This window comes from Dromiciops gliroides, chromosome 2 (assembly GCF_019393635.1).
Source record: "Dromiciops gliroides isolate mDroGli1 chromosome 2, mDroGli1.pri, whole genome shotgun sequence".
NCBI lineage: Eukaryota > Metazoa > Chordata > Mammalia > Microbiotheria > Microbiotheriidae > Dromiciops > Dromiciops gliroides.
Window position 1 is genome coordinate 210362228 of NC_057862.1, and position 24284 is coordinate 210386511.

Below are 24284 nucleotides of genomic sequence, written 5' to 3' on the forward strand. Positions count from 1 at the left end.
AAACTATATGTATCCCTTGTACTTAGCACATGAGCTTCATACTTATGTTAGTACTTAATAAATGCTTTTGATTCCATTCCATTTTATCTTCCATCTCCATAAATTTGCATAGACTTCCATAACTCAAATGTACTCCTGCTTCATCTGCCCATTTGGAAACCTCTTTCTGCAACTTCCAGCTTCTGTGTTTCTTTTCCATAAAATCTTCTCCAATCCCTTCAGCTAAAAGAATCTTTGCCTCCACAGTTTTTTTCTACAACATTTTGCTGGACCTCTCCTTTACCTCCATCACATTCAATATTGTATCAATATCCATGTTGGATCTTCCCTAGTAGAATACAAATACTTTTAGTATTGTCCTAGAAGAAATGACAAGCAGGATGATTACAGAAAGGTCTGGAAAGGCTTGTATGAACAGATATATGGTGAAGTGAGTAGAACCGAGAGAACACTATACACAGAGACACAACACAATATTGTTTAAAGGACTGTGAACTACTTAACTATTCTCAGCAATACAGTGATCCAAGACAATCCCAAAGAACTAATGAAGCATACTATCCACCTCCAAAAAATGAACTGATATTGAACACAGACTGAAGCATGCTATTTTTCACTTTTTCATCTTTTCTTTTATTCAAGTTCCCTTGTACAAAATTACTAATATGACAATGTTTTATAAAGTTACACATGTATAACCCATATCTGATTGCCTACTGCCTCAGGGAGAGAGGGAGGGGAGGACGGATAAAATTTGGAACTCAAAACTATAAATAAAAATGTTTATTTTTTTAAATACAAATTTTTTTATAATAGGAACATATCACAGTGGATTGAATATGTTGGATGCTTTAGCAAGAGTTAGACTTTTAAGCATTTATTAAGGAGAATAAGAATTTGGTAAAGAGAGAGAAAAAGGCCTAAATTCCTAGCTATTAAAGGGAGAGCACATTTCTAGCTCCGCTCTCCACCAGAGTCCAGAGGAAAGAGCCAGAGTCAGCGCCAGTCTCTTCCTTCCTCCTCCCACTAGCCCGCGTCACTTCCTGACTCCTGGTCTTGCCCTCAAAGACCTTCGCTTCATGGGCAGAACTCTTCTACAGTAAGTATCCAGCAGGTGGCGTTATTCCAATCGTTACAATATATCAAATATGATCAAATTAGTCATGGTGGTAATAAGGTATTTATTTTCCAGGTACCTTAGAAAATATCTATGACACATACATAGGAAGATATAGGTGGGGACCATGCAGTCTGGTCCTCCAACTCAACCCAAATCTAACTATGAATAAGTCACATCACATACTAAAATGTGCTTTCTATGATCATTTTTCCCAAAACAAAAAAAGAACTGTTAGCATGCTTGACATCAGGGAATTCCTCCTACCACCATTCCTAATGCTTTTGTATAGACTGATTCCATGGTGAATACTGTAAAGCATAAAGAGCAGAAGCAAAAGGCAGGGGGATTGAAGGGAATATACTGAATTTTGAGGAAAAGGGGAGAGGCAATAAAAACCAGTGCTGAAGTGGGAAATGTGTATTATGTATTTTTGTAAGAGTATTGATGAGCTGTAAATTGTGAGAAATAATGGGATTTGGCAGATACTCAAAGGCTCATCTGGAGATTAATCTAAACTGATTGAATTAAGTGAGAGTGATTGACTTTGCTGATTAGCCTACTTAAATTAATTAGATTGTAACCACACCTGGCTGGCCCTTAAGGAGTATTGTTCTCAGAAGCTAAGGACTTTGAGACCACTTTCGAGTACAGTGAACCAATGGATTTGGATGACGCCCATCAATCAGCTTGAATCAGTGTGTAAGGACCACCTCTCCTCCAGACCTATAAAAAGCTTCCACATTCAGTTTGACAGAGTTCATGGTTGAAGCAGGCTCATGGCGGAGGACTTGAGAAAGAACCAGACCAGGATGGAACTCTAGGCTAGATAGGCCGTTTCTTAACTCCATGTGTTCTCTTTTTTCTAATAACTAGTATGCTTTAATAAATGCTTAATGCCCAAAGACTGGTGCTAAAGCTTCTAATTTAAGGCGACCGCACATTTAGATTTTAAACATCACAAAATACATAAAGGATACATGGAATGAAAAGGGAAGTATGGGGCTGAGTTGTAGTAGAATGCTCATACTCTCTAAAATAATCACCAGCTGTCAAGAATACAAACCAAAGTGAGTGCAGAGCACGTGGTCTACATTAGCACTAAGCAAAACCATGAGTTTGGAGTTTGGCTTTTTCCCCTCAAGATCTTCATGTTCGAGATGCTGTTATAACCAAATAGAATTTTAATTTCCTCTCTCCCTCTCCCTCTCTGCCAGTTACTTGCATGTCCAACTAAGATGAAATTTCTTATACAAAGAGTTCTAATGAAAACTTGAAAACAAGTTCCAACAATAAATATTTACTTGCAGCTTTGGATAACTCTGCCTGCCTGCAAGGAAACATAGGCAAATATTCCTTCTCATGAGAAAAGTGATTCCTGTTTTAAAAAATCATGGAAATGATTTTTGCCAAATGCTGAGTTTTCCACTTATCCTCATTTCATTCTTTTAATTAGGATTGGCCACATGGATGCTGATCTCATTTTAACTTGGTACAAAATGAGTAGTAAAATGCTTGAAGGATAAAAGCACATACATTTGATCAAATTGGGAAGCCACTTAAAATCCATGGATTCTAAGTTTTAAATTAAATTTCAGTCTTCTGAGGATTAATTTCATTTACTCAAGTTCTTATTTCAGAGGGTGAAGGCTCATTAGCTTTTGGAGATCACATAGCTCTTACAAAGTGGTAATGTTATTCATTATGAATAAAGAGATTATAAAATATGAGTCAAATTTTCTTCAAATACACAGAGAATGAAAAAGTTAGGGGAAAAGTATTTCATTAAATATATTTGGTCTTTTGGAAGAAAGTATGTATATGAAGATATTCCACAAAACAGAGACATAGTCAGTGATTACGATGACTTAAGTATTTGGCAGTAAAAGACTTCCAATCTCATACTACTGTTATCTGAGATTTGATTTTAACATATGAAGCTTTGAAAATATGATTAGAGCTTTAGGAAAATGGCAAGCAAAGACTAGCAAGATCTGAAGTCAGTGTTGTCATCTAATTTGAATTGTATTTTTATTGTATTGCCTTACTAATACCTACATTTCATTTTATTGCCTGTTTTCCCATAGAGCTTACTTTTTGAACAGCTCTTTCTTTTTCTGGTAACAATTTTTTTTTAGGTTTAACCACATGAAGTACCATGAAAGACAATGATTTTCCCTTTCAAAAATGATTTTTAAGTTTTTGAAATCAAAAATATTTTCTACAAGAATTCCAAAGTCCTCTAGCAAACTCATTGCTAAGATCTTCAAGATGGATGTAATTTGTGCCATTTGATAACAACCTTCTCTGGATTTGCAATTGTGTCCTTCCATTGGTTCACAGCTTCAACACAGTTGCTTTCCTCACTTATCCAGATCTGTAAAGGAGTTAATGATGAAACCAATCAATCAGTGACATAGCTAATTGCTAGTCCTAATATCAAGAATTCTTAAGAAAGCCTGAGATTGTTCATTTTGGTTTACATATTATCATATTTTAATTGCTCATGAAACTATTTGGGATTTTAAGAAATTGGCAAAAGATCTGGTTATATTTAGTCTAGAGAAGACCTTGAGAATGCTGGGTACAAGAATTTGGAAGACAGGACATGAAAATGATGGCAGACTTTCTGTATGTCTGCAGAGGAGCCAATAACAATGAAAAGAACACAACCAATTTAAAGCGAGTCATGGTGTAATTGAAAGAGCATTTGCCTGGCATTCAAGAGACTTGTGTTCTAAGGTGGCAGCTATGCTGCTATTTAATGGTGCAGAAATCATTCCAATTTTCTGGGTCTTAATTTAGACAACAGTAAAACACACACAATGGGGTTGGACTAGATTATTTCTAAGATATTTTTAAACTCTATTTTATAATTCTCCAAGGTATCAGCAACATGCTTCTTTTTTTTCTTTACCTAAAGTATTTCTGGGTTGCACAGCCATGGAAAGAACTTTCTAAGTAAAGGTTAAAAGTTATGGTATATGACTATAATGGAATACTATTGTGCTGTAAGAAAGAATAAGCAGGCAGATTTCAGAAAAACCTGGAAAGACTTACAGGAATTGATGCTGAGTGAAATGAGCAGAACCAGGAGAACATTATACACAGTATCAAAAACATTGTGCAATTATCAAATGTAATAGACTTAACTCTTCTCAGCAATACGATGATCCAAAATAATTCCAAAGGACTCATGATGGAAAATACTCTGCATAGCCAGAAAAAAGAACTGTGGAATCTGGATGCAGATTGAACCATACTGTTTCTACATTTTGGGGTTGTTTTTTCTTTTTTGAGGTTTTTTCCTTTTATTCTGATTCTTCTTTCACAACATGACTAATGCAGAAATGTTTAATGTGATTGTACATATATAACCTTTATCAGATTGCTTGCTATCTTGGGGAGCGAGAAAGGAAGGGAGGAAGGGAGAAAAATTTGGAACTAAAAATCTTATAAAAAACAAATGCTGAAACATTTTGTGTTGATCAACTGTGATAGACTTGATACTTCTCAGCAATACAATGGTCCAAGATAGTTCCAAAGGACCCATGAAGGAAAATGCTCTCCAAATCCAGAAAAAGAAAAAAAAAACTGTGGAATCTAGATGCACATTGAACCATAGTATTTCTATTGTTTTTGCTGTTGTTGCTTTTGTTTTTTGAGGTTTTTCCTTTTTGCCCTGATTCTTCTTTCACAGCATGACTAATGCAGAAATATGTTTAATATGATTGTACATATATAACATATATCAGATTATTTGCTTTCTTGGGGAGGGGTAGGGAGGGAAGGAAGGAAGAAAAATTTGAAACTAGAAATCTTATAAAAACAAATGTTGAAAACTATCTCTACATGTAACTGGAAATAATAAAATACTTTTATGACTTAAATAAATAGATAAATGAATGTATAGTTGAATAATAAATAGATAAATGAATGTATAGTTGAATAAATGGCTAAATAAATAAGTGAAGGTTAAACAATATCAACACAAATAAATTATGAGCTGAGGAATATATACTCTGGAGTTGATACCAAATCCTGGTGAATATATGTGTTTTGAAAATCATATATACCACTAAAAATGATAAAGTTACAAGTACCAGATTTGGATATTTTGGTAAAGAATGAAAATTTTTAATTAAGAGATATACATTTTAGGGGCAGCTAGGTGGCGCAGTGGATAGAGCACCGGCCCTGGAGTCAGGAGAACCTGAGTTCAAATCCAGCCTGAGACACTTAACACTTACTAGCTGTGTGACCCTGGGCAAGTCACTTAACACAATTGCCTCACCAAAAAAAAAAAAAAAGAGAGAGAGAGAGAGATATACATTTTAAAACTTTGGTACATTTTTCCTACATTATTTTAAAAAGCTATGGAAATACTTATGATTAGCACAAAGGTATAAAAAACTATTACTGGTCCCCTATAAAATAGAAAAAAGACATTTTTGTGAAGAATCATAAGAGACTTAAGCAGATCTTAGGCTTTATTATATCAATTACTGAATATTTTTAAATAGTGTCTGAATAGGATCATTGAGACCATCATGATAGAAAGTTATATAATAGACAGACATATCTTATGTAAACATTATTTCATATACTGGCAAAAGTTCAAAAACTTTTTTTTCAAGCTACCAAGCCTAGCATAATTTATTCACTCATATGTAAACAGACCCAGATTAATCATAAAATATAATTTGGAAAAGAACCAAATGTTTGATAAGAAATCTAAATAAGAGTTCACTTAAACACATGCTTCCTCTCCCATAAGGATTTGTCATTAGAATAACAGTCTGATCCTGCCTCTTATATAATATTCAAATCTATAACAGAACTAATTTTAGTGTTTTGCTTCTGTTGAATACCTGCAATTGATCTTGTCTATATCTTGTTTGTCCATAGTTGTTTGCATATTGTCTCACCCATTAGACTGAGATCCCTGAAGGTAGGGATAGTCTTTTGCCTTTCTTTGTAGCCCCAGTACTTATTTAGTATAGTTCCTGGTATTAAAAAAAAATCATAGCTTATTGATCATAAAGCTCAAAAAAAAATCTTCCCTATTTTAATAGAAATCCTGACAGTTTGGAGGATTTTCACAAAACGTATTGATACTTTATGTATAAAATATACATAGTAGGTAAGTTTCTCTTAGGATCTCACTTTTAGCAAGGAATAATCAGTTTTGTCTTTTATTAATCTATTAACCTGAACTGCTATACTTTCACTACACAGGACCCTATGTTGATAATAATAATAAGGCACCTACCATGTGCCTACAAATATTATCTTACTTGATCCTCACAACATCCCTAGACGGATAGATGATGCTGTTATTATCCCCATTTTACAGATGAGGAAAATAAGGCAAACAGAGGTTAAGTGATGTGCTAGTAAATGTTAGTAAATGTTTAAGTGTTAGTAAATGTTTAAGACCATATTTGAATTCAGAAACATGAGTCTTCCAGACTGCAAGCCCACTGCTCTAAGCTGCTGCCACATTTGGTACCAAAAGGTAAGGATTTCCCATTAATCTTCCCTATGCTAATGAACTGTGTCTGAAATGCAATAAACTGTAGCCGGATGACAAAAGCATAGAGTCCCAAAAGTTTAAAAACAAATAAACAAACAAAAAACACTAACCTGTCCTACAAAGTGTTTTCTTCTTACTGAGCTCCGACTATAAAGCTTGATAAGAAAATTAATTTCTTTCTCATTCTGTGTAAATGGAAAAATCATTGTTTCTCCCCACTTTACTCTGCCATTGTTGGATTTTAGCAGACGAGTCTTCTTCTTGTAAATCAAATCTCCTGAACTAAACATTGCCACCTTCACAAAGAAATCTAGAAAATTAAAAGTTGGGAAATGGTTATTGTTGGTTTTTTAAAGTACTTTAAGTAACTAAAAACATTTCCTTATCAAAATACTGTTAGATAGGGAGTATATACATTATTGCCCACATATCATACATGAAAAACCAGTTTCCCTAACACTAAGTGACTTATCTGTAGCCAAACAGCTATTGTCAGACACGAAATTTGAACCTGGATCCCCTAACTTCTGGGTCCAATACCCTTTCTATATCATTACATGGTCTTCTTATATGAAATAGTTACAAATTAAAACCTGAGAACTTTTTTTTGAGGGACAGAACTCAAAATTGATAAGCCACAATTAAATTTAAACTTTTTAAAAAGCCCAAATTACCAAAATAATAAGAAATAGTAGATAATGATGAAATCAAGAAAATTATCAGATACTATATTTTTGTATTAACTCAAAATTGTACGTAGTATGAATAGAATTATGGCAAAGAATACTTTTTGGCCAATAAAAATGAGAACTTAAATGGTGGTTATTGTTTTTATTATTCAGTCGTTTTAGTTTTGTCTGACTCTTTTTGACCCCATTTGGGTTTTCTTTGAAAAGACACTGGAATGGTTTGCCATTTCCATCTCCAGCTCATTTTACAGATGAGAAAACTGAAACAAACAGGGATAAATGACTTGCTCAGGGTCAAACAGCTAGTAAGTGTGGGAAGCCAGATTTGAACTGAGGTCCTCTAGGACCAGTGGTCTATCCACTACACCACCTAACTGCCCCAAATAAATGGAGGAACATCTACAAAAATATAAAATACCAGAGCTGACAAAATAAGAAACAAGTGGCAAATAGCACAATCCCAGAGAGAAATAAGGCAAGCCAATAACAAATGTCCCACAAAAAAAAAAAAAATTCCAGGACTAAATGGATTCATGAGTGAATTATCCCACAATTACAAAATATTTAATTCAACATGTTCAAGGTACTCTATAAGGAGTTATGAATAGAAAAAATAAAATAAGTAAGACTCCGTCCCTGCCTTCCTGAAACTTATACTGTAACAGAGGGTTAAGACATATATTGGGGGAAGGGAAAAGCAGAAATAAGGGAGGAAAGAGTCTGGACAGTGACCTAGCAATGGAGACTGAGAAGTGGGCAGGCAGACAGGAGGAGAACCAGGTTAGAACAGAGTCACAAAAATCCAAGGAGGAGTATCATGAGAAGTCATCTTCCATCACCACTCCATTGTGGGAAAGAATGGGAGATGGCCCAGGGGTAAACTTGTTTGGGGGTTTTCATATATTGGTTACTTTTGTCAATTTTTTTTCTTCTCATTCCTGTTCTTCTTTTTTATTTTAAAAAAATTCCATTATAAGGGACAAATCTCTGGAAGTAGAAAAGGGAAACCGAGGAGATGTAAGAACAACAAGGAAAAAAAATCAATAAAAATTTACTTTAAAAAAGATGATTGGTAATGTTGGAGGAAAAAATGTCAAGTCAACTGGTGGTGTTGGAAGTCCTGAGTTCAAACCTGACCTCAGACACTTCCCAGTTGTGTGACCCTGGGCAAGTCACTTAACTCTGTTTGTCTCAGTTTCCTTATCTGTAAAATGAGCTGGAGAAAGAAATGGCAAACCACTCCAGTATCTCTGCTAAGAAAATACCAAATGGGGTCAAGAACAGTTAGACACAATTAAAACAACTGAACAACAAGTGAGTGGTCAGTCAGAGAGTGGGAGGCAAGAAGTCTGGCCATTATCTTCAAGGCATTTGTCTACAGAAGAGATATAAAATGATAATCTGAGGGGAATGGCAGCCAAGTAAAGGATTAAAGAACAATTTGGACATGTATATAGGTATCATATAAGGGAAGGAAACTGAAGCCAGTAAGTAAGATTATTAAAAAGAAACAGAATAACTGAAAGGGGAAAGCTCCCAGAGAAGACAGTATCAAGGACTCAGGTAGAAGTACTTGGACAAGAAGGGTCACTTCTTGCTCAGAAAATGGAGTAAAAAATGAGACAATGGAACAAAATAGATAAAGAAGCATTGAGTTATGATTTAAAGGGGGGGAAGGGAGCTCTCAAGAGGTGGCCTCTATTTTCTCAGTAAAAGTAGGAGTTGAGGTCATCTGCTAGGAAGCAAAGGAGAAGCCTTAAGGGATAAAAAAAAGTTTTAAACAGCTGCATTGGGTAAGAAAAAATAAATAAAAGTGTTATGTATCAGTGAGAGTCCAGGTGCAATTACACAACAAATTTGTGGTGAACCCAGTCAGCAAGGTTTTGTGACTTCTTCCAAAAGTATTCAGCAACATGCAAGCAGGAGCAGACAAAGACAAATAGCAGGGATAATCAAGAGTTGTGGTTTGGCAAGAGAAGACAAGGGGGAAGGGATTCAAGGAAATAGGATCAGGAACCTGGCTTACTCTAGTCCAGATGGTGAAGGGAGATAAGAGAGGCTATAATACAGGTAATGGACTAGGAGAACAGAAAGTTATGGAAGGACTGAACATCATAGGGAATTTAAGAACAGATTTAAGAGTGAAAAAAATGGAAGACAAGGAAGTTACGATCAGAAAGAGAAATTTCAGAATTCAGTATTATGGAAGTAGCACAATTAGGGGTAAGAATTAAATCTAAGATGCTATCATCCCTGTGTTTTTGGAGGGGGAGTGATGCCTACATGTCACCGAATTTCTAGAGATTGATGACCTAAAAAACTAGCATGTTTAAGGGAAAAACAATAGTTATAAATAATTAGAGAGATATTTACTACTCATGGTTGGGCTATGCCAATTTTCCAAAATTGATTTAGAAATTAAATTGTTGTCCAGAAAAAAGAACTGTGGGTTATGAATGCGGATTGAACCATACTGTCTCTACTTTGGGGCTGGGTTTTTTTCTCCTTCTTTTTTGAACTTTTTCCCCTGTGCTCTGATTCTTCTTTCACAACATGACTAATGCAGAAACATGTGATTGTACATATATAGCCTATATCAGATTGCTTTCCGTTGTGGGGAGGAGGGAGAAAAGGGAGGGTGGGAGAAAAATTTGGAACTAAAAATCCTATGAAAAAAAAAGTTGAAAACTATCCTTATATGTAACTGGAAAATAATAAAATACTTATTAAAAAATTTAAAAATTGGGGGCAAGCTAGGTGGCACAGTGGACAGAGCACCAGTCCTGGATTCAGGAGGACTTGAGTTCAAATCTGGCCTCAGACACTTGACACTTACTAGCTGTGAGACCCTGGGCAAGTTGCTTAATCCTCAGTGCCCCATGCCATAAATAAATTAATTAATTTAATTTAATTTTTTTAAAAATTAAAATAGAATAAAGGTTTGCCCTACTGGTAAAAAAGAGAAATTAAATTAAATTGTTGAAGGGATGCCTTTGAAAACTAGATAATATAATGAGAAATTTCATTTAGAAGAACAAAGCAGTTCAAACCACCTAGGAAGAGGTGATTGTTAAATTTTTAGAGTAAGCATTGACACCTTAGAAATTGGCAAATGCAAAAAAATCAGGGCTTCATTTACTGTTTTGTTGATTGAGCTTCAAAAAGTGATGGAGAGAATGTTAATAATGCAGATTAAATTTGAGGATGTCAAGTCTTTTTAGAGAGCTAGTTGTTAAAACATCTACCAGCATACTGCTGCCTCTAAAGATGATGAACTCATTATCTCCTAAGGACCAAATGTACTCTTAGTTCTAATTTTTAGAAAAATTTCCCTTACATAGAGCCAAAATTAGCCTCTTCTGTCCAGATCTATGATTTCATTGGCATAGGAATCTCCCAGTGTGCTAATTCCCTCTACCAATAAAGAAGAGCAATTGTTCTCCAACTTATTCTCTTCTAAACCTTGCAAAATTAGAGAAGGAAACTCTTCCTTGGCCATCCTTTTCATTTGTGAGCCCATCTGCCAACATACTCTTCCTCCCACCCACCCCCCTAAAAAAAGTTATAATCATAACTAATAAGCATAATAGTAATAAAACAGCTGATGCGTGCTTTGTAGTTAAAGAGTACTTTTGTATTCTTTATTTCATTTGATCCACAAACAGTCCTGTAAAGAAGGCAGTCCAAGGATTATCATGTCCATTTTACTTATAAGGAAATTGAAGTTTAAAGAGTTTAAACAACCTGCCCAAAGATGTATGGTAGCAGAGCCAAGGCAAAAGCCTATATCTTCTCACTCCAAGTGAGTTCCTATAACAATGCCTAGAAGAATGCGTAAGAGTAAATAAATTTTTTAATAAAGAAATATCTCATTTTATCCTCAAATCAATCCTGGAAGGTAGGAGCCACTATTATCTCAATTTTACAAATGAGGAAACTGAGACAAACAGAGGTTAAGAGATTTGGATTCAGGTCTTTCTGCTTTCCAGTCCAAAGCTCTCCACTTAACTATCTCAGATTATCATTTTATATCTCTTCTATAGACAAATGCCTTGAAGATAATAGCCAGACTGCCTACTCACTTGTTGTTCAGTTGTTTTAATTGTGTCCAACTCTTCATGACCCCATTTGGGATTTTCTTGGCAGAGATACTCCAGCTCATTTTACAGATGAGGAAACTGAGACAAACAGAGTTAAGTGACTTGCCCAGGGTCACACATCTGGGAAGTGTTTGAGGCCAGGTTTGAACTCAGGAAGAGGAATTGGTCTTCCAACACCACCAGATGACTTGACATTTTTTTCTCCAACATTACCAATGATCACAAAACCTTGCTGACTGGGATCACCACAAATTTGCCTTGTCTATTAAGATTTTAACTAAAATCTGATATACTAAAGTGCTGAAATCTCCTTTATAATCTCCATAATTCTACAACTACCTCCACCTTCTCTTCTAATTAAATTGCCTTGCTTCAAGCATTATTATTCAAAATTAATGTTCTTTGGGGTTTTTTTACTTACTAATAATATGAACTTGTTTTCTACTATTTTCATTATAAATATATTATTCCATATGTGTTATTGACTAAGTAAGTTTTCATATAGAAAACTGACCATGATTTAAAACACTGGAACTTAGATCTCTTCTAGGAATAAACTTAGACATTTAGAGTGGAACCTATCTGTACATTGGGGGGACTTCCTGTAATGAGAAACTAGAGAAGACACATAAGAAGACATGGCATTCAGTGAAGAACCTTGGAGTTGTTAAGGGCTGTGAAGGGGTCCCCTGAACTCGTCTTTTTGAGTTGCCATATGTTCCAGAAACACTGGACCCAAGACATGCAGGAGGCCATGAATGAATGTGTCAAGGACAAACCTGCATCATCCCCCCGCCACCTTCCCTCCCTAACTGACGTAATTTGTTGTTTGCACCCCAAGCTGGATTCTCTGTGTATCCTTGGGAGGCAAGACAGGAGTCAGCCAGTCTGGGATAGGGTTAAATGACTTGCCCAGGGTCAGTCAGCTACTGTCTGAGGCCAGATTTGAACTCATGAAGATGACTCCAGATGTGGCACTCTATCCACTGCACCAACTAGCTACAGGGCAGTGAGGTGGCACAATGGATACAGACAGCAGTGGCCCTAAAGTTGGGAGGACCTGAGTTCAAATCTCACCTCAGACACTTACTAGCTGTGTGACTCTGAGCAAGTTACTTAACCCCAATTGCCTTAAACATCCTGGGTTATCTCTAGGCATCCTGATGTATATCTTGCCACTGGACCCAGATGGCTCTGCAGGAGAGAATGAGGATGATGACCTTCCATAGCCCTCCCTCCCTTAAATCCAATTCACTGCAAGTTATGACATCACCCCCTAATGTCATGTTCCTTTTCAAGAATGAAGGAAAAAAACAAGCCAGGCTGGGATAATGTTTGTGCAGCTGGGTCCTTTACAGATAAGTGAACCCTGCTTGCTTTTCCCAAGGGAAAAGAATGTGACTTTTGCCATGGCCTTGCTCCTCACCCTCAGGAGGGGTTTTGTCTCTTTCCCACCTTTCCTGAACCTTTCCCCTCCCATGTCACACCCCTTCCTGTTTTCTCCTTCTCTTTTTGTTGTACTATCATATATATCCAACTTCTGTAAGGATTGTAAACTCTTTGGGTTCTATGTGCACGTTAATTTCTCTTGTGATAAACCTGGTTTTCACTTAAGTCTCAAGACATTATGATTGCCTACTGACAAAGTCTTGGTGGAAAATTTAAAATTCTTTTTAAAAAAAAGTTATTTTTTTCCACATGATAAAAATTTGATCAAAGGAATCATCTTGTAACAGCATATGCAGAAGAGGAGACAATAGTAGGAACTAAAAGATAAATTAATAGACTAGGAATTTTGTAGCTATAGTCCTAGACTAGAAACCACTGTGTGACTTTAAGTTACTGTGTGACATCTGTGAATTTCAGTGTCCTCATCTGTGAAATGGGAATGATAATATATTACCTGTCCTTATGTGCTAAGTATGGGAAACTATTTTGTAAACTATAATGTACTGTATAGGGCAGCTAGATGGCGCAGTGGATAAGCACCGGCCCGGGATTCAGGAGTACCTGAGTTCAAATCCAGCCTCAGACACTTACTAGCTGTGTGACCCTGGGCAAGTCACTTAACCCCAATTGCCTCACCAAAAATAAAAATAAAAAAATATATAATGTACTGTATAAATTCAAGTCACTACTCTGAAAGGATAAAGGACTAAGTTAGTGTTAGTGCTGACTAGGCAGCTAGGTAACAGGGAAGACAGGATTGAACTTGGAATCAAAAAGAAAGACCTGAGTTCAAATCTACCTCAGACACTTATTGGCTGTGTGGCCCTGAGCAAGTCACTTACCCACTGTCTGCCTCATTTTCCTCATCTGTAAAATGGGGATAATAATAGTACCTATTTCCAAAAGTGTTTGTGAGAATAAAATAAGATATTTGTAAAACTCTTTGCAAATTCTAAAATGCTATATAAATGCTAGCTACTAGCTACTATTAGCTGTAGGAACAGAAAAAAAAATAATGAATCCAAGAGATAGTATGAAAAAAGATGAAAGTGGTGAAAGATTAGATATGGGAGATAAATAGATAGGAAGATTCATTATCAACTGCATAGTTTTAAAACTGGGAAGACAGGGAAAGCAGTGAGAATATTTTCAGTGATTTAGATATTGGGAGATTTTCTTGGGAGATAAAATGACTCAATTTTGCATACTTTAAGTTTCAGATATTAGTAAAACTTCCAAGTTAATATCCCTCAGACAACTGAAGACATAATCCTGGAGAAAAAGTGAAAAGCATAAGGTATCAATCTTTCATATTACCGATACCTGAATCTCATAAAGAAATGGTGTCAAATACCATAGGGGGTTCAAGAAGGATAAAACCTGAGAGAACCATGACTAAGACATTAAAACTGATGATTTTTAATTTATCAATGTAAAAGTTAAGAGCATAATCTTTGCATTAAGAAAAAAAGAGTCATAAGACAATAGTTTTTTTTATCCTAGATGTGAGAAATGAGAAAAGTCTCTTATTAGTAGTTTTGTTTAATATTCTTTTACCAACTGTTATTTAACTTACTCAAAGTTAGAGGAGTAGATGAGCTCGGAAGGTGTTGTGCCTCAAGAATTTGTAACTGAATCCTGCTGTTGACTGCTTGAAAACAAGTTCCCACTTCAAGTTCTGCATGACACACCTGAATAATAAAATAAGGTTACTTTATACTTAGGATTAAGGTATGTGTGTACTTTGAAAATTCAGAGATGTATACCTAGAAAACTTTGCTTTCTACAGGCTTTCAAAACCAAAGATGCTTGTGATGATTATGGAGTTAAATTCCATGGATTCTATAAACACAAATACTCACCTACCACTAATATCTCCTCTTATATCAATGAGTCAAAGAGTATCATAAGCTAGTCTCTAAAAACAGGAAATCTGATCCCTAAATAATGTTACATAGAATGTTCATCATTTAATAAGAAGTATACTTGGACATAATGCTGGGGGAACAAGTGTTTGAAAGGCTGACTTTCTAGAAACAACATAATTCCAAGGTTCAGAATCCAAATACTTAGAAAATCCAAATAGCCTTTTTTTTTCCCAAAGAATACATCAAGGAGAGAGTTTACTGCCAAAACTAGAAATTCAAGAAGCCATTTGATGATGTATAGATTAACTGACTAAAAGACTATAAAAGCTGAAACACTGCTCATATAAGAAAAGAAATTTCTTATAAAAATGTAGGTAAGTCAAGGAAGAAAAAAATATCAGTAGTAGAAAACCAGCAATGAATAAATGAGGAAAGTAATAGAGAGGAAATAGCAGCCAGAAGGAAAAATCAGCATGTAACTATTCAAAACAAGAGGCAGCAAAAGAGTTAACACCATTGTGCAAACAAATACAGTACCAGCTATCTTATTACACAGCTTCAAAAATACCTCCAGTGAGGGCAGCTAGGTGGCGCAGTGTATAAAGCACTGGCCCTGGATTCAGGAAGACCTGAGTTCAAATCCAACCTCAGACACTTGACACTTACTAGCTGTGTGACCCTGGGCAAGTCACTTAACCCCTGTTGCCCCACAAAAATAAAAATAAAAAACAACAACAAAACACAAAAATACCTCCAGTGGAAAAAAATGATGAAGAAAGTTATGTAAATGCTATCAGAGAAAAAAATAACTTCTTAGATCTAGAAAAAGACAATAATATGATCATTTTGGTAGGAGCACAATATTTGCTAGTTTATTAAAATATTATTGTTGAACAATGTATATGACTAGCCTCTACACCTACATAGTCAGTGAAAAAGGTAACCACCATCTCTTGCTAATAGCATTCAAAAGGGAAAACAACTTATCAATAAGCTCAACTTATTAAAACATGTATATTTCCTGAAGCATATCTTTCAAGTTTTAAAATTCACTATATCACAAGAAATCTGCATTTACCAAGTGAAAAATAAGTCATTGAACATGAAATTGAAGAAGAATGAATTAAAATATAACTATTAATTTGGAATTAGGTAAATAAAGTGACTAAAGTGTCCGTACCTTTTGACCCAAAGATTCCACTGCTAGACATACAGCCCAAGAAGATCACTAACAAAAAGAAAGCTCCACACACATCAAAATATTCATAGCAATATTTGTTGTAGTAGCAAAAAACTAGAAATAAGTAGATGTAAACTGACTGGAGAATGGCTTAAAAGAAATCATGGTACATGAATGGAAAGGAATATTATTGCACTTTAAGAAATAATGAACACCGGGGCAGCTAGGTGGCGCAGTGGATAGAGTACCAGCTCCGGAGTCAGGAGTACCTGAGTTCAAATCCGACCTCAGACACTTAACAATTACTAACTGTGTGACCCTAGGCAAGTCACTTAACCCCAATTGCCTCTCTCTCTCTCTCTCTCTCTCTCTCTCTCTCACACACACACACACACACACACAGAAATAATGAACACCAAAAAAAAAGAAATAATGAACACAATGAATAGAGACATAAGTAAATACATGAAGTGACACAACATGAAGTACTCAGATCAAGGAAAACAATATTCACAATGACTACATCAACATAAACAGAAAGAATGTCGAAAAAATAATTGAAAACGAATGTTGCCAAATTATACAGAACAAGCTTGGCCCCAAAGGAGTCAATGAAAAAGAGGCCTTTCAGGCATTTGTGATGAAAAGACCTGAACTGAATAGAAAATATGACTTTCAAATACAAGACCCCAGAGAAGCATAAAAAGGTAAACAGGAAAAAGAAATCATGAGAGATATTAAAAGGTTAAACTGTTTACATTCCTATATGAAAAGATGATACTTCTAACTCATAAGAACTTTCTCACTATTAGGGCAGCTGAATGGAATATATTTAGAAAGAGGGCACAGGTGGGAATTGATTATGAAGTGATGATATATGTAAAGCATTTACTTTTTGTTTATCTTTTTTCTTTTTTTTCCAGGCAGTATAGGTGCAGTGGCATGCCTAGGGTCGAGCAGCTGGTGAGTGACTTGTGTCTGAGGTTGGATTTAGGCTCAGGTCCTCCTGGATCCAGGGCTGGTGCTTTGACCACTGTGCCACCTAGCTTCCCCATGATAACAACTTTAAAATAAAATTAAGGGGGGCAGTTCGGTGGCGCAGTGGATAAAGCACCTGCCCTGGATTCAGGAGTACCTTGGTTCAAATCAGGCCTCAGACACTTGACACTTACTAGCTGTGTGACCCTGAGCAAGTCACTTAACCCCCACTGCCCCGCCCAAAAAAATTAAATTAAATTAAATTAAATTAAATTAAATTAAATTAAGGAGTGAGAGAATTGCACTGGGAAAAGGGAAAGGGCAAGGTGGGATGAAGTTAAGTATCTCACATAAAAGACGCAAGAAAAAGCTAATGAAGTGGAGGGCCAGATGGGGGGAGACGGAGGGGGGCTAAATGAGCCTTAGTCTCATCAGAAATGGCTCAAAGAAGGAATAACATACACACTAAAGTGGGTATAGTAACATATCTTGCCCTGCAGGGAAGTGGGAGGGGAAAGAGATAAGGGGGGAGTGGTGAAGGAAGGGAGGGCAGATTGGGGATGGGGCAGTCAAAAGCAAAAAGCTTTTGAGGAGGGAAAGGGTAAAAGAAGATGGAAAATAGAGTAAATACCATGGGGAGAAAATAGGATGGAAGGAAACACGGCAATAGTCACTGGGGAAAAAATTTGAAGCAGAGGCAAGAGCAATGTAAGATGATGATGGTGGTACTTACTCTGCTGGGCTATTGTGAAGAAAATTCTTTGTCAGGTATAAGGTACTATATAAATGTAAGCTATTACTGTTGCAATAATCAACCTCATGGGTGTTTTGCAAGGAAATCTCCCTTTAAAATACTATATAAATGTAGCTTACTATTAAAAAAAAATGGGGGCAGCTAGGTGGCACAGTGGATAGAGCACCGGCCCTGGAGTCAGGAGTACCTGAGTTCAAATCCGGCCTCAGACACTTAACACTTACTAGCTGTGTGGCCCTGGGCAAGTCACTTAACCCCAACTGCCTCACTAAAAAAAAAAAAAAAAAAATTATTAAAAAAAAAAAAATGAGCAGGATGCTATCAGAAAAACCTGGAAAGACTTATATGAGCTGATGCAAAGTGAAATGTACTATATACAAAATAACAGCAATATTGTAAGATGATCTGCTGCAAATGACCTGGTTGTTTTCAGCAATTCAATGAACCAAGACAACTCTGAAGGACTTCTGAAAAATGTAATTCATCTACAGAGAAAGAACTGATGGTATTTGAATACAGATGGAAGTATATTTTGTTGTTAGTTTCTTTTCTAAAGTTTTTTGTTTGCTATGGTTTGCATGACTGCACATGTATAACTTATACTGAATTGCTTGAGTTCTTAAGGAGGGCATAGGGAGGAAGGAAGAGAATTTGGAACCCAAAGTTTTAAAAATCGATGTTACAATTTGTTTTTATATGTAAAGTGGGTAAAATTCTAAGCAAATAAATAAATAAAGCCACCCTCTTATTCTTACTAGCTGTGAGAATTTAGGCAAGTTGCTTAACCTCTATCTAACTCAGTTTATTCATTCACAGAATGGATATAATAGTAGCATCTATTTCTCAGGGTTGCTTTGAGGATAAATTGTGATAATATTTATAAAGCATTTTGCAATACTTAAAAGTTCTATAAATTCTAGTTATTACTATTGCTGTTGCTATTGTTAATAATAATAATTACTTCTTAATATTTTAGTTTAAAATTCATCAACATTCATTAGGGATATCGGTCATTTGTTTTCTTTGTCTCGTTTCTCCATAGTTCACATATCAAGAACAAATTTATATATCTTAGAAATAGATTGAAAGCGTGTTCTATTTTATTACTTTATTAATCATTTAAAATATTTAATAGAATTTCCTTGAAAATCAAAAAAAAGAATAATCCTAAGGGACTTCAATCTCAATACCTTGAAGTCATTTCAATATTAAATTATACTCAGTACAGTTTTAGTATTAAAAAAAATTTCATTGTGCTCTAATTCTTTGAAAATTGTTAGTTTCTACAGATTAATTCTCAATCTGCATATTCAATAACCTAGACCCCTCTTCTAACCATTCTGGATAAATGAGAATTAATATGATCATCAGACTGAAGAGAATATAGTTATGATTTTAAAACATTTGACAATAGTCATAATAGATTTTTATTTAACTGATTTTACATATGCACGGTGCTTCAGTTTTATACTTTTATCTGTTACCACAAAATAAAGGCCAGAGAAAATTTCCTTTACCCAACTAGAAAACTGTCCTTTCAAGGAGAAGACAAAATAAAAATGAACTCATAAAAGAGATCACTAGGACACACCTTCATATATAAACATGAGTATATCTTGAAGAACAGGAAAATAAAAAACAGGAAAAAAGAAAACATTAGAAATCTTCACAGTTAGGTTCTATTTATAACTCAAGTTATAGCACAACTTCATTTATATATATACATATTTAGGTGAAACTGCTCTGCAGACTTAAAAAGATCCCCAATAAGAGGAAGTATTCTATGGTAATACTTTCTTTTATGGCAATTTGAGTTCTCCAAAATTAGTTTTATAAAATGTCCTCTTACTAAAAAGATCACTCCAGTAGAGTTGTTTCCAGAGTAGTCCTTGTAACTTTTTGATTATTGGCAAATATTTATTAAGGATCTTAGAGAAGTTGCTTGGTAATACTTACTCATATGCTTAGAACACTTTATTAGCACAATGACAGACCTCCATAACACACTAAAGTATTTCATTTACATAAAATAACCACTTCAGCTAAAACTTGTAGCCTTAGAAAAGTCTCATAACACTTTTTCCTACTAATTCAGATTTTCTTACATCCAGAGAATATACTCGAACTGAGTGCCCATACTAGCCATCTTCACTTCAAACCCAAAGCAGCCCCCAACTCCACAAAAAAAATATGACTTCTCTATCTTGCTCTCTCCACATAGACACTTTCCACTTACTCTTCTTAACTCCATTTGATGCATTTTCTTCACTTGCTAGACCAAGACTTCTTAAAACTTTTTCCCCTCATGACTCCTTTTCACCTGAGAAATTTTTATCCAATCCTGGATTTATAAGTATATAAAAGAAGTATACATAATCTTTTTTTTTCTTTTTTTAGTGAGGCAATTGGGGTTAAGTGACTTGCCCAGGGTCACACAGCTAGTAAGTGTTAAGTGTCTGAGGCTGGATTTGAACTCAGGTACTCCTGACTCCAAGGCCGGTGCTTTATCCACTGTGCCACCTAGCTGCCCCCATAATCTTTTACTGTTGCCAAATTTTTCACAACCCCCACATTCAGTGGTGGACCATCTGGACCCACCATATAAGAAGCCAGATGGTAGAATATAAGCAGCTTGAGGAAAAGGATTGTTTTTCTTTTAATTTGCTTTTTTTTTTTTTGGCGGGGCTATGGGAGTTAAGTGACTTGCCCAGGGTCACACAGCTAATAAGTGTCAAGTGTCTGAGGCCGGATTTAAACTCAGGAACTCCTGAATCCAAGGCCGGTGCTTTATCCACTGTGCCACCTAGCTGCCCCCCTAATTTGCATTTGTATTCCAGCACTTAACACAATTCCAGACACAAAGTGCTTAATCTACCTATCTGAGATTATACTGAATATTTTTTTCTTCTTGTTGAAGAAAAAGTATATGTTTTCTATTTTATTTCTGTCCGGTCCTATGAAATTGGCAAATTCTTGGTCATTTAAAATCTTAAAGAGGGGGCAGCTAGGTGGCGCAGTGGATAAAGCACCAGCCCTGGAGTCAGGAGTACCTGAGTTCAAATCCAACCTCAGACACTTAACACTTACTAGCTGTGTGACCCTGGGCAAGTCACTTAACCCCAATTGCCTCACTAAAAAAAAAAAATGGAACTCAAAACTAAAATCTTAAAGAGTTTCTTATTATTATATAATATAATCTCATGATCCCTTACATTTACAAAGTACTTTTATTTATTACCCCCACACCCAAACTCACACCCACCCCATTAATGTCCTAGGCAAGGTGTTAAATGCTGGAAACACAAATACCCAAAGAAAGAAAAGAGTCCCTGCCCAAAAAATAAGCTTACATTCTAAATAGGAAACAATTCAAGTAAGCAAAGGTAGATTCAGAATAGAAACAAGGTGAACTGGAGGGGAAAGCAGTAACAATTTTGGAACATGTAGAAGGTGGCTCTTGAGCTGAATCTGGAGAAAAGCTAGGGAATCTTAGAGGCAGAAGTGAGAAGGGAATGAAGTCTAGGCATGGGAACAACCAGTGCAAAGGCAGAGAGCTCAGAAATAAAGTGCCATTCATAGGAAAACGATTAAGAATAGTGTGACTAGACTACATAATACATGGAGGAGACTTCCAAGTTATAGTATCAGTACTCTGTTCTCAATTCCTTAGACTTTCTTTATCCATATGCTGTACTGATATTATATAAGAATGATCCCTAAGGATCTGCCTATGTAATAAGTCTGGAAAGGTAATTTGGAGCCAGATTTGAAAGAACTAAACTGAGGCATTTATATTTTCTCCAGAAAACTGGGAGCCACTCATTAGAGTTCATTAAGTGACAAGATCAAACCATCACTTTTGGATAATCACCCTGATAGTTAAATAGAAGATAATTTAGAGTGGGCCCTAGACTTAAGACAAAGAGATCAAGATCTGAGCCATTTTTCACAGAAAAACTCCTTTCAGCCCATGTAACGAATACTGGACCAACTAACTGTCTAGACCTTAACACAAGTCTGGCTCAAACTTTCACAAAAGAATTACAACTGTATCTTTCATTCATACCTAGTACCTGCAGCATATGGTTCTCACTTTAACCAACACCTAAACAAGAGATACTTTTTTTGAAGACTAAATCATAAATTTTCTGAGGGTCAGCACTTGACAAATCTTCATTTGAGATATCTGATATGTATGAATCACAGTTGAATAAACATGTTAACTGTCTATATAGTACAGATAGATTGCCCAAGTTTTCCCACTGAATTAAAACATCATATCATCAGAAAGCAAAGTACCCAGACCATAAGCAACTAAGCCCACTGAGTAAGTCTGAGCCTTCAAAGCAATTTGAAAAAGGAATAATCCATTTTAACTATGGCTCTTACTTTTGTAAAACTATTGAATAAGTTTTATCTACTGTTATTCAACAAATATTCCTTTTTTTCAAAGAACCTAGGTAACAAATAAAAATACATAAATATAACAAAGGTTTAAACTTAATTCCAGGGAGGAAAAAAACTTCCCCCAAAATGAGTTTATATAGAGTGTAAAATAGGAGAGGGGAAAGTTGGTAATACCTTCTCTTCTAAGAAACTTAAAAATGTAATTCAGTACACAAATACCTATTCCTCCTGTTTCCTTTAGATGGCTTCTCTTCCACCTATATCTCAAATTGTCCTATATTGTATTGTGTTCAAATTGTAAAATACTTCAATTATTCTTGAGGGCAGCTGGAGTATAAATGCTAAATAATCCACATTTTGACCCTGGGTAGACTTACCTCCCATAGAAATCAATGATATGCCTACACAGTAACGTCTGAATTCAATCCTTATGGATTAGTAAATTTATAACCAACATCTGGCTGGTGAGTTAATGAAAGCAAGTAGTAGCTCTTAAAAGCAATCAGTACTATTGACATTTATGCTTCTTATGGGAAGATCATTTATGAGACCAGGAAATATTTTATTGTAGGAAATTTGTGGGCAGGTATACTATTTTCTGGTAATTAGAACAATGTGCTTAAGATAGCTACAGAGCATTCTCTGATTTGAACAGGCATTTATAATTCTTGCTTTTCCGAAGCAACCAGCTGCTGTCTGTTACTATGATATAAATTTATAATAGATTTCTTTCTTCTAAAATATGAAACCATTTTAAAAAACTTAATGGTGCTTAATATAAAGCACTCATACTTAAAGAGGTAAGCTTATTTAACAGGAAGAGTGTTTAAAATCCTGGTTAAGTCTAATATTAGCTTATTACCTTCTACAAAATCCATCAAGTATAAAATCTTTTCAAGTTACATAATACTATTACTTACTGAAATTTTTGAAGGAGGTGTTATATCCAAACAGTAATCCTTTTCCTGTATGTTAAGCTCTCTGAGAGATAATGAGCATTCTCCAATGGTTTTCTTCCTGGGAGTCTGGGTTTGGATCTTAAACACCAGCCTAACAGTTTTCAGGCTTTGGAGTTTAATAGCAAATACAAAAGTCTCCATAAATTCAATAACCTAAGAAAAGTAAAAATCAAAGCAATTACACTCATTTTATTTTTGAAAAGGATTTTACAATTACAAACACCAATCACAAATATTTTTTTAGTCTTCACAGATAGGGCACATGTTAAAATATTCTTATAAAAATGAGGAAACAGGTTGAAGGAAGCTAAGGTCATTCTGCTACCAGATTAACAGAGCTAAAATTAGAAAGTAGATATTATAACTACTAGCCTAATGGTCCTACTAAAACCATACTGCATCCTCAAAGACGACTGATTAAAACAGAAGTAACTTGGATGTTTGTTTGGGGTTTTTTGGGGGGGAGGGGGGTGTTGGGTGTTTTTGCAGGGCAATGGGGGTTAAGTGACTTGCCCAGGGTCACACAGCTAGTATGGCCGGATTTGAACTCAGGTCTTCCTGAATCCAGGGCTGGTGCTTCATCCACTGTGCCACCTAGCTGCCCCAGTAACTTGGATGTTTAAAGAAAAAGAGATTTATAGATAGAAAAACTATCTATACATTGTAGTTTTGGTGGTGGTCTGAATATTAAATTTTTATAGTCAAACAATCATGACAATTGACTTCTTTATTAGCTTGCTCATATATAATAGTAATTCACATTTTCATAGCACTTTCAAATAAAAGCTGCAAAGATAAAAATTTGGAAATTCTTTAAAATTAATTTTATTACTACATTTTTTCCCGGGACACCTTTATATTCAATACTTAAAATCTAACATTCTGAGCTTCAGAATAGCATTTAACTAGGATGGGTTACATATCATTCTTTCACTTTATTCTTCCAGCTCATTACAGACACAACTGATGAAAACAAGAATGAAATAATGAAATTCAAACACAAACACACTTGCCACTTACACTGGATCCTTCTTTTGCTGAAGATTTGAAATGTACTGGTTTGGGCAAAGTTAATATTCCTTTTATAGAAATAGTAGGGTTTTCTCCATAACTGGAAGACCAACTCAAGTCTCTGCACTAAAACATTAAAGATGGAGTTTTTTAGGAGCCATTAAGAATATAAATGTGTAATTCATATTTAGCATCTTAACCATAACCGTAAGAAAAACAGAACTTCAAAATTAATC

The 24284-nt window shown here is 35.4% G+C and overlaps 1 protein-coding gene across 1 annotated transcript in view; it reads right to left on the bottom strand.

Annotated features, from left to right (window-relative positions):
- Positions 1–2011: 2011 nt before the first annotated feature.
- TC2N (tandem C2 domains, nuclear) overlaps positions 2012–24284 on the bottom strand; it is a 57004-nt gene continuing 34731 nt past the window's right edge. The window contains exons 10-14 of the mRNA XM_043986689.1: positions 24058–24174; positions 22999–23190; positions 14468–14582; positions 6764–6963; positions 2012–3494 (exon numbers count right to left, since the gene is read on the bottom strand). Coding sequence (XP_043842624.1) covers positions 3384–3494; positions 6764–6963; positions 14468–14582; positions 22999–23190; positions 24058–24174 — 735 coding nt within the window. The 3' untranslated portion in view covers positions 2012–3383. The remainder of the gene's footprint in view (positions 3495–6763; positions 6964–14467; positions 14583–22998; positions 23191–24057; positions 24175–24284) is intronic.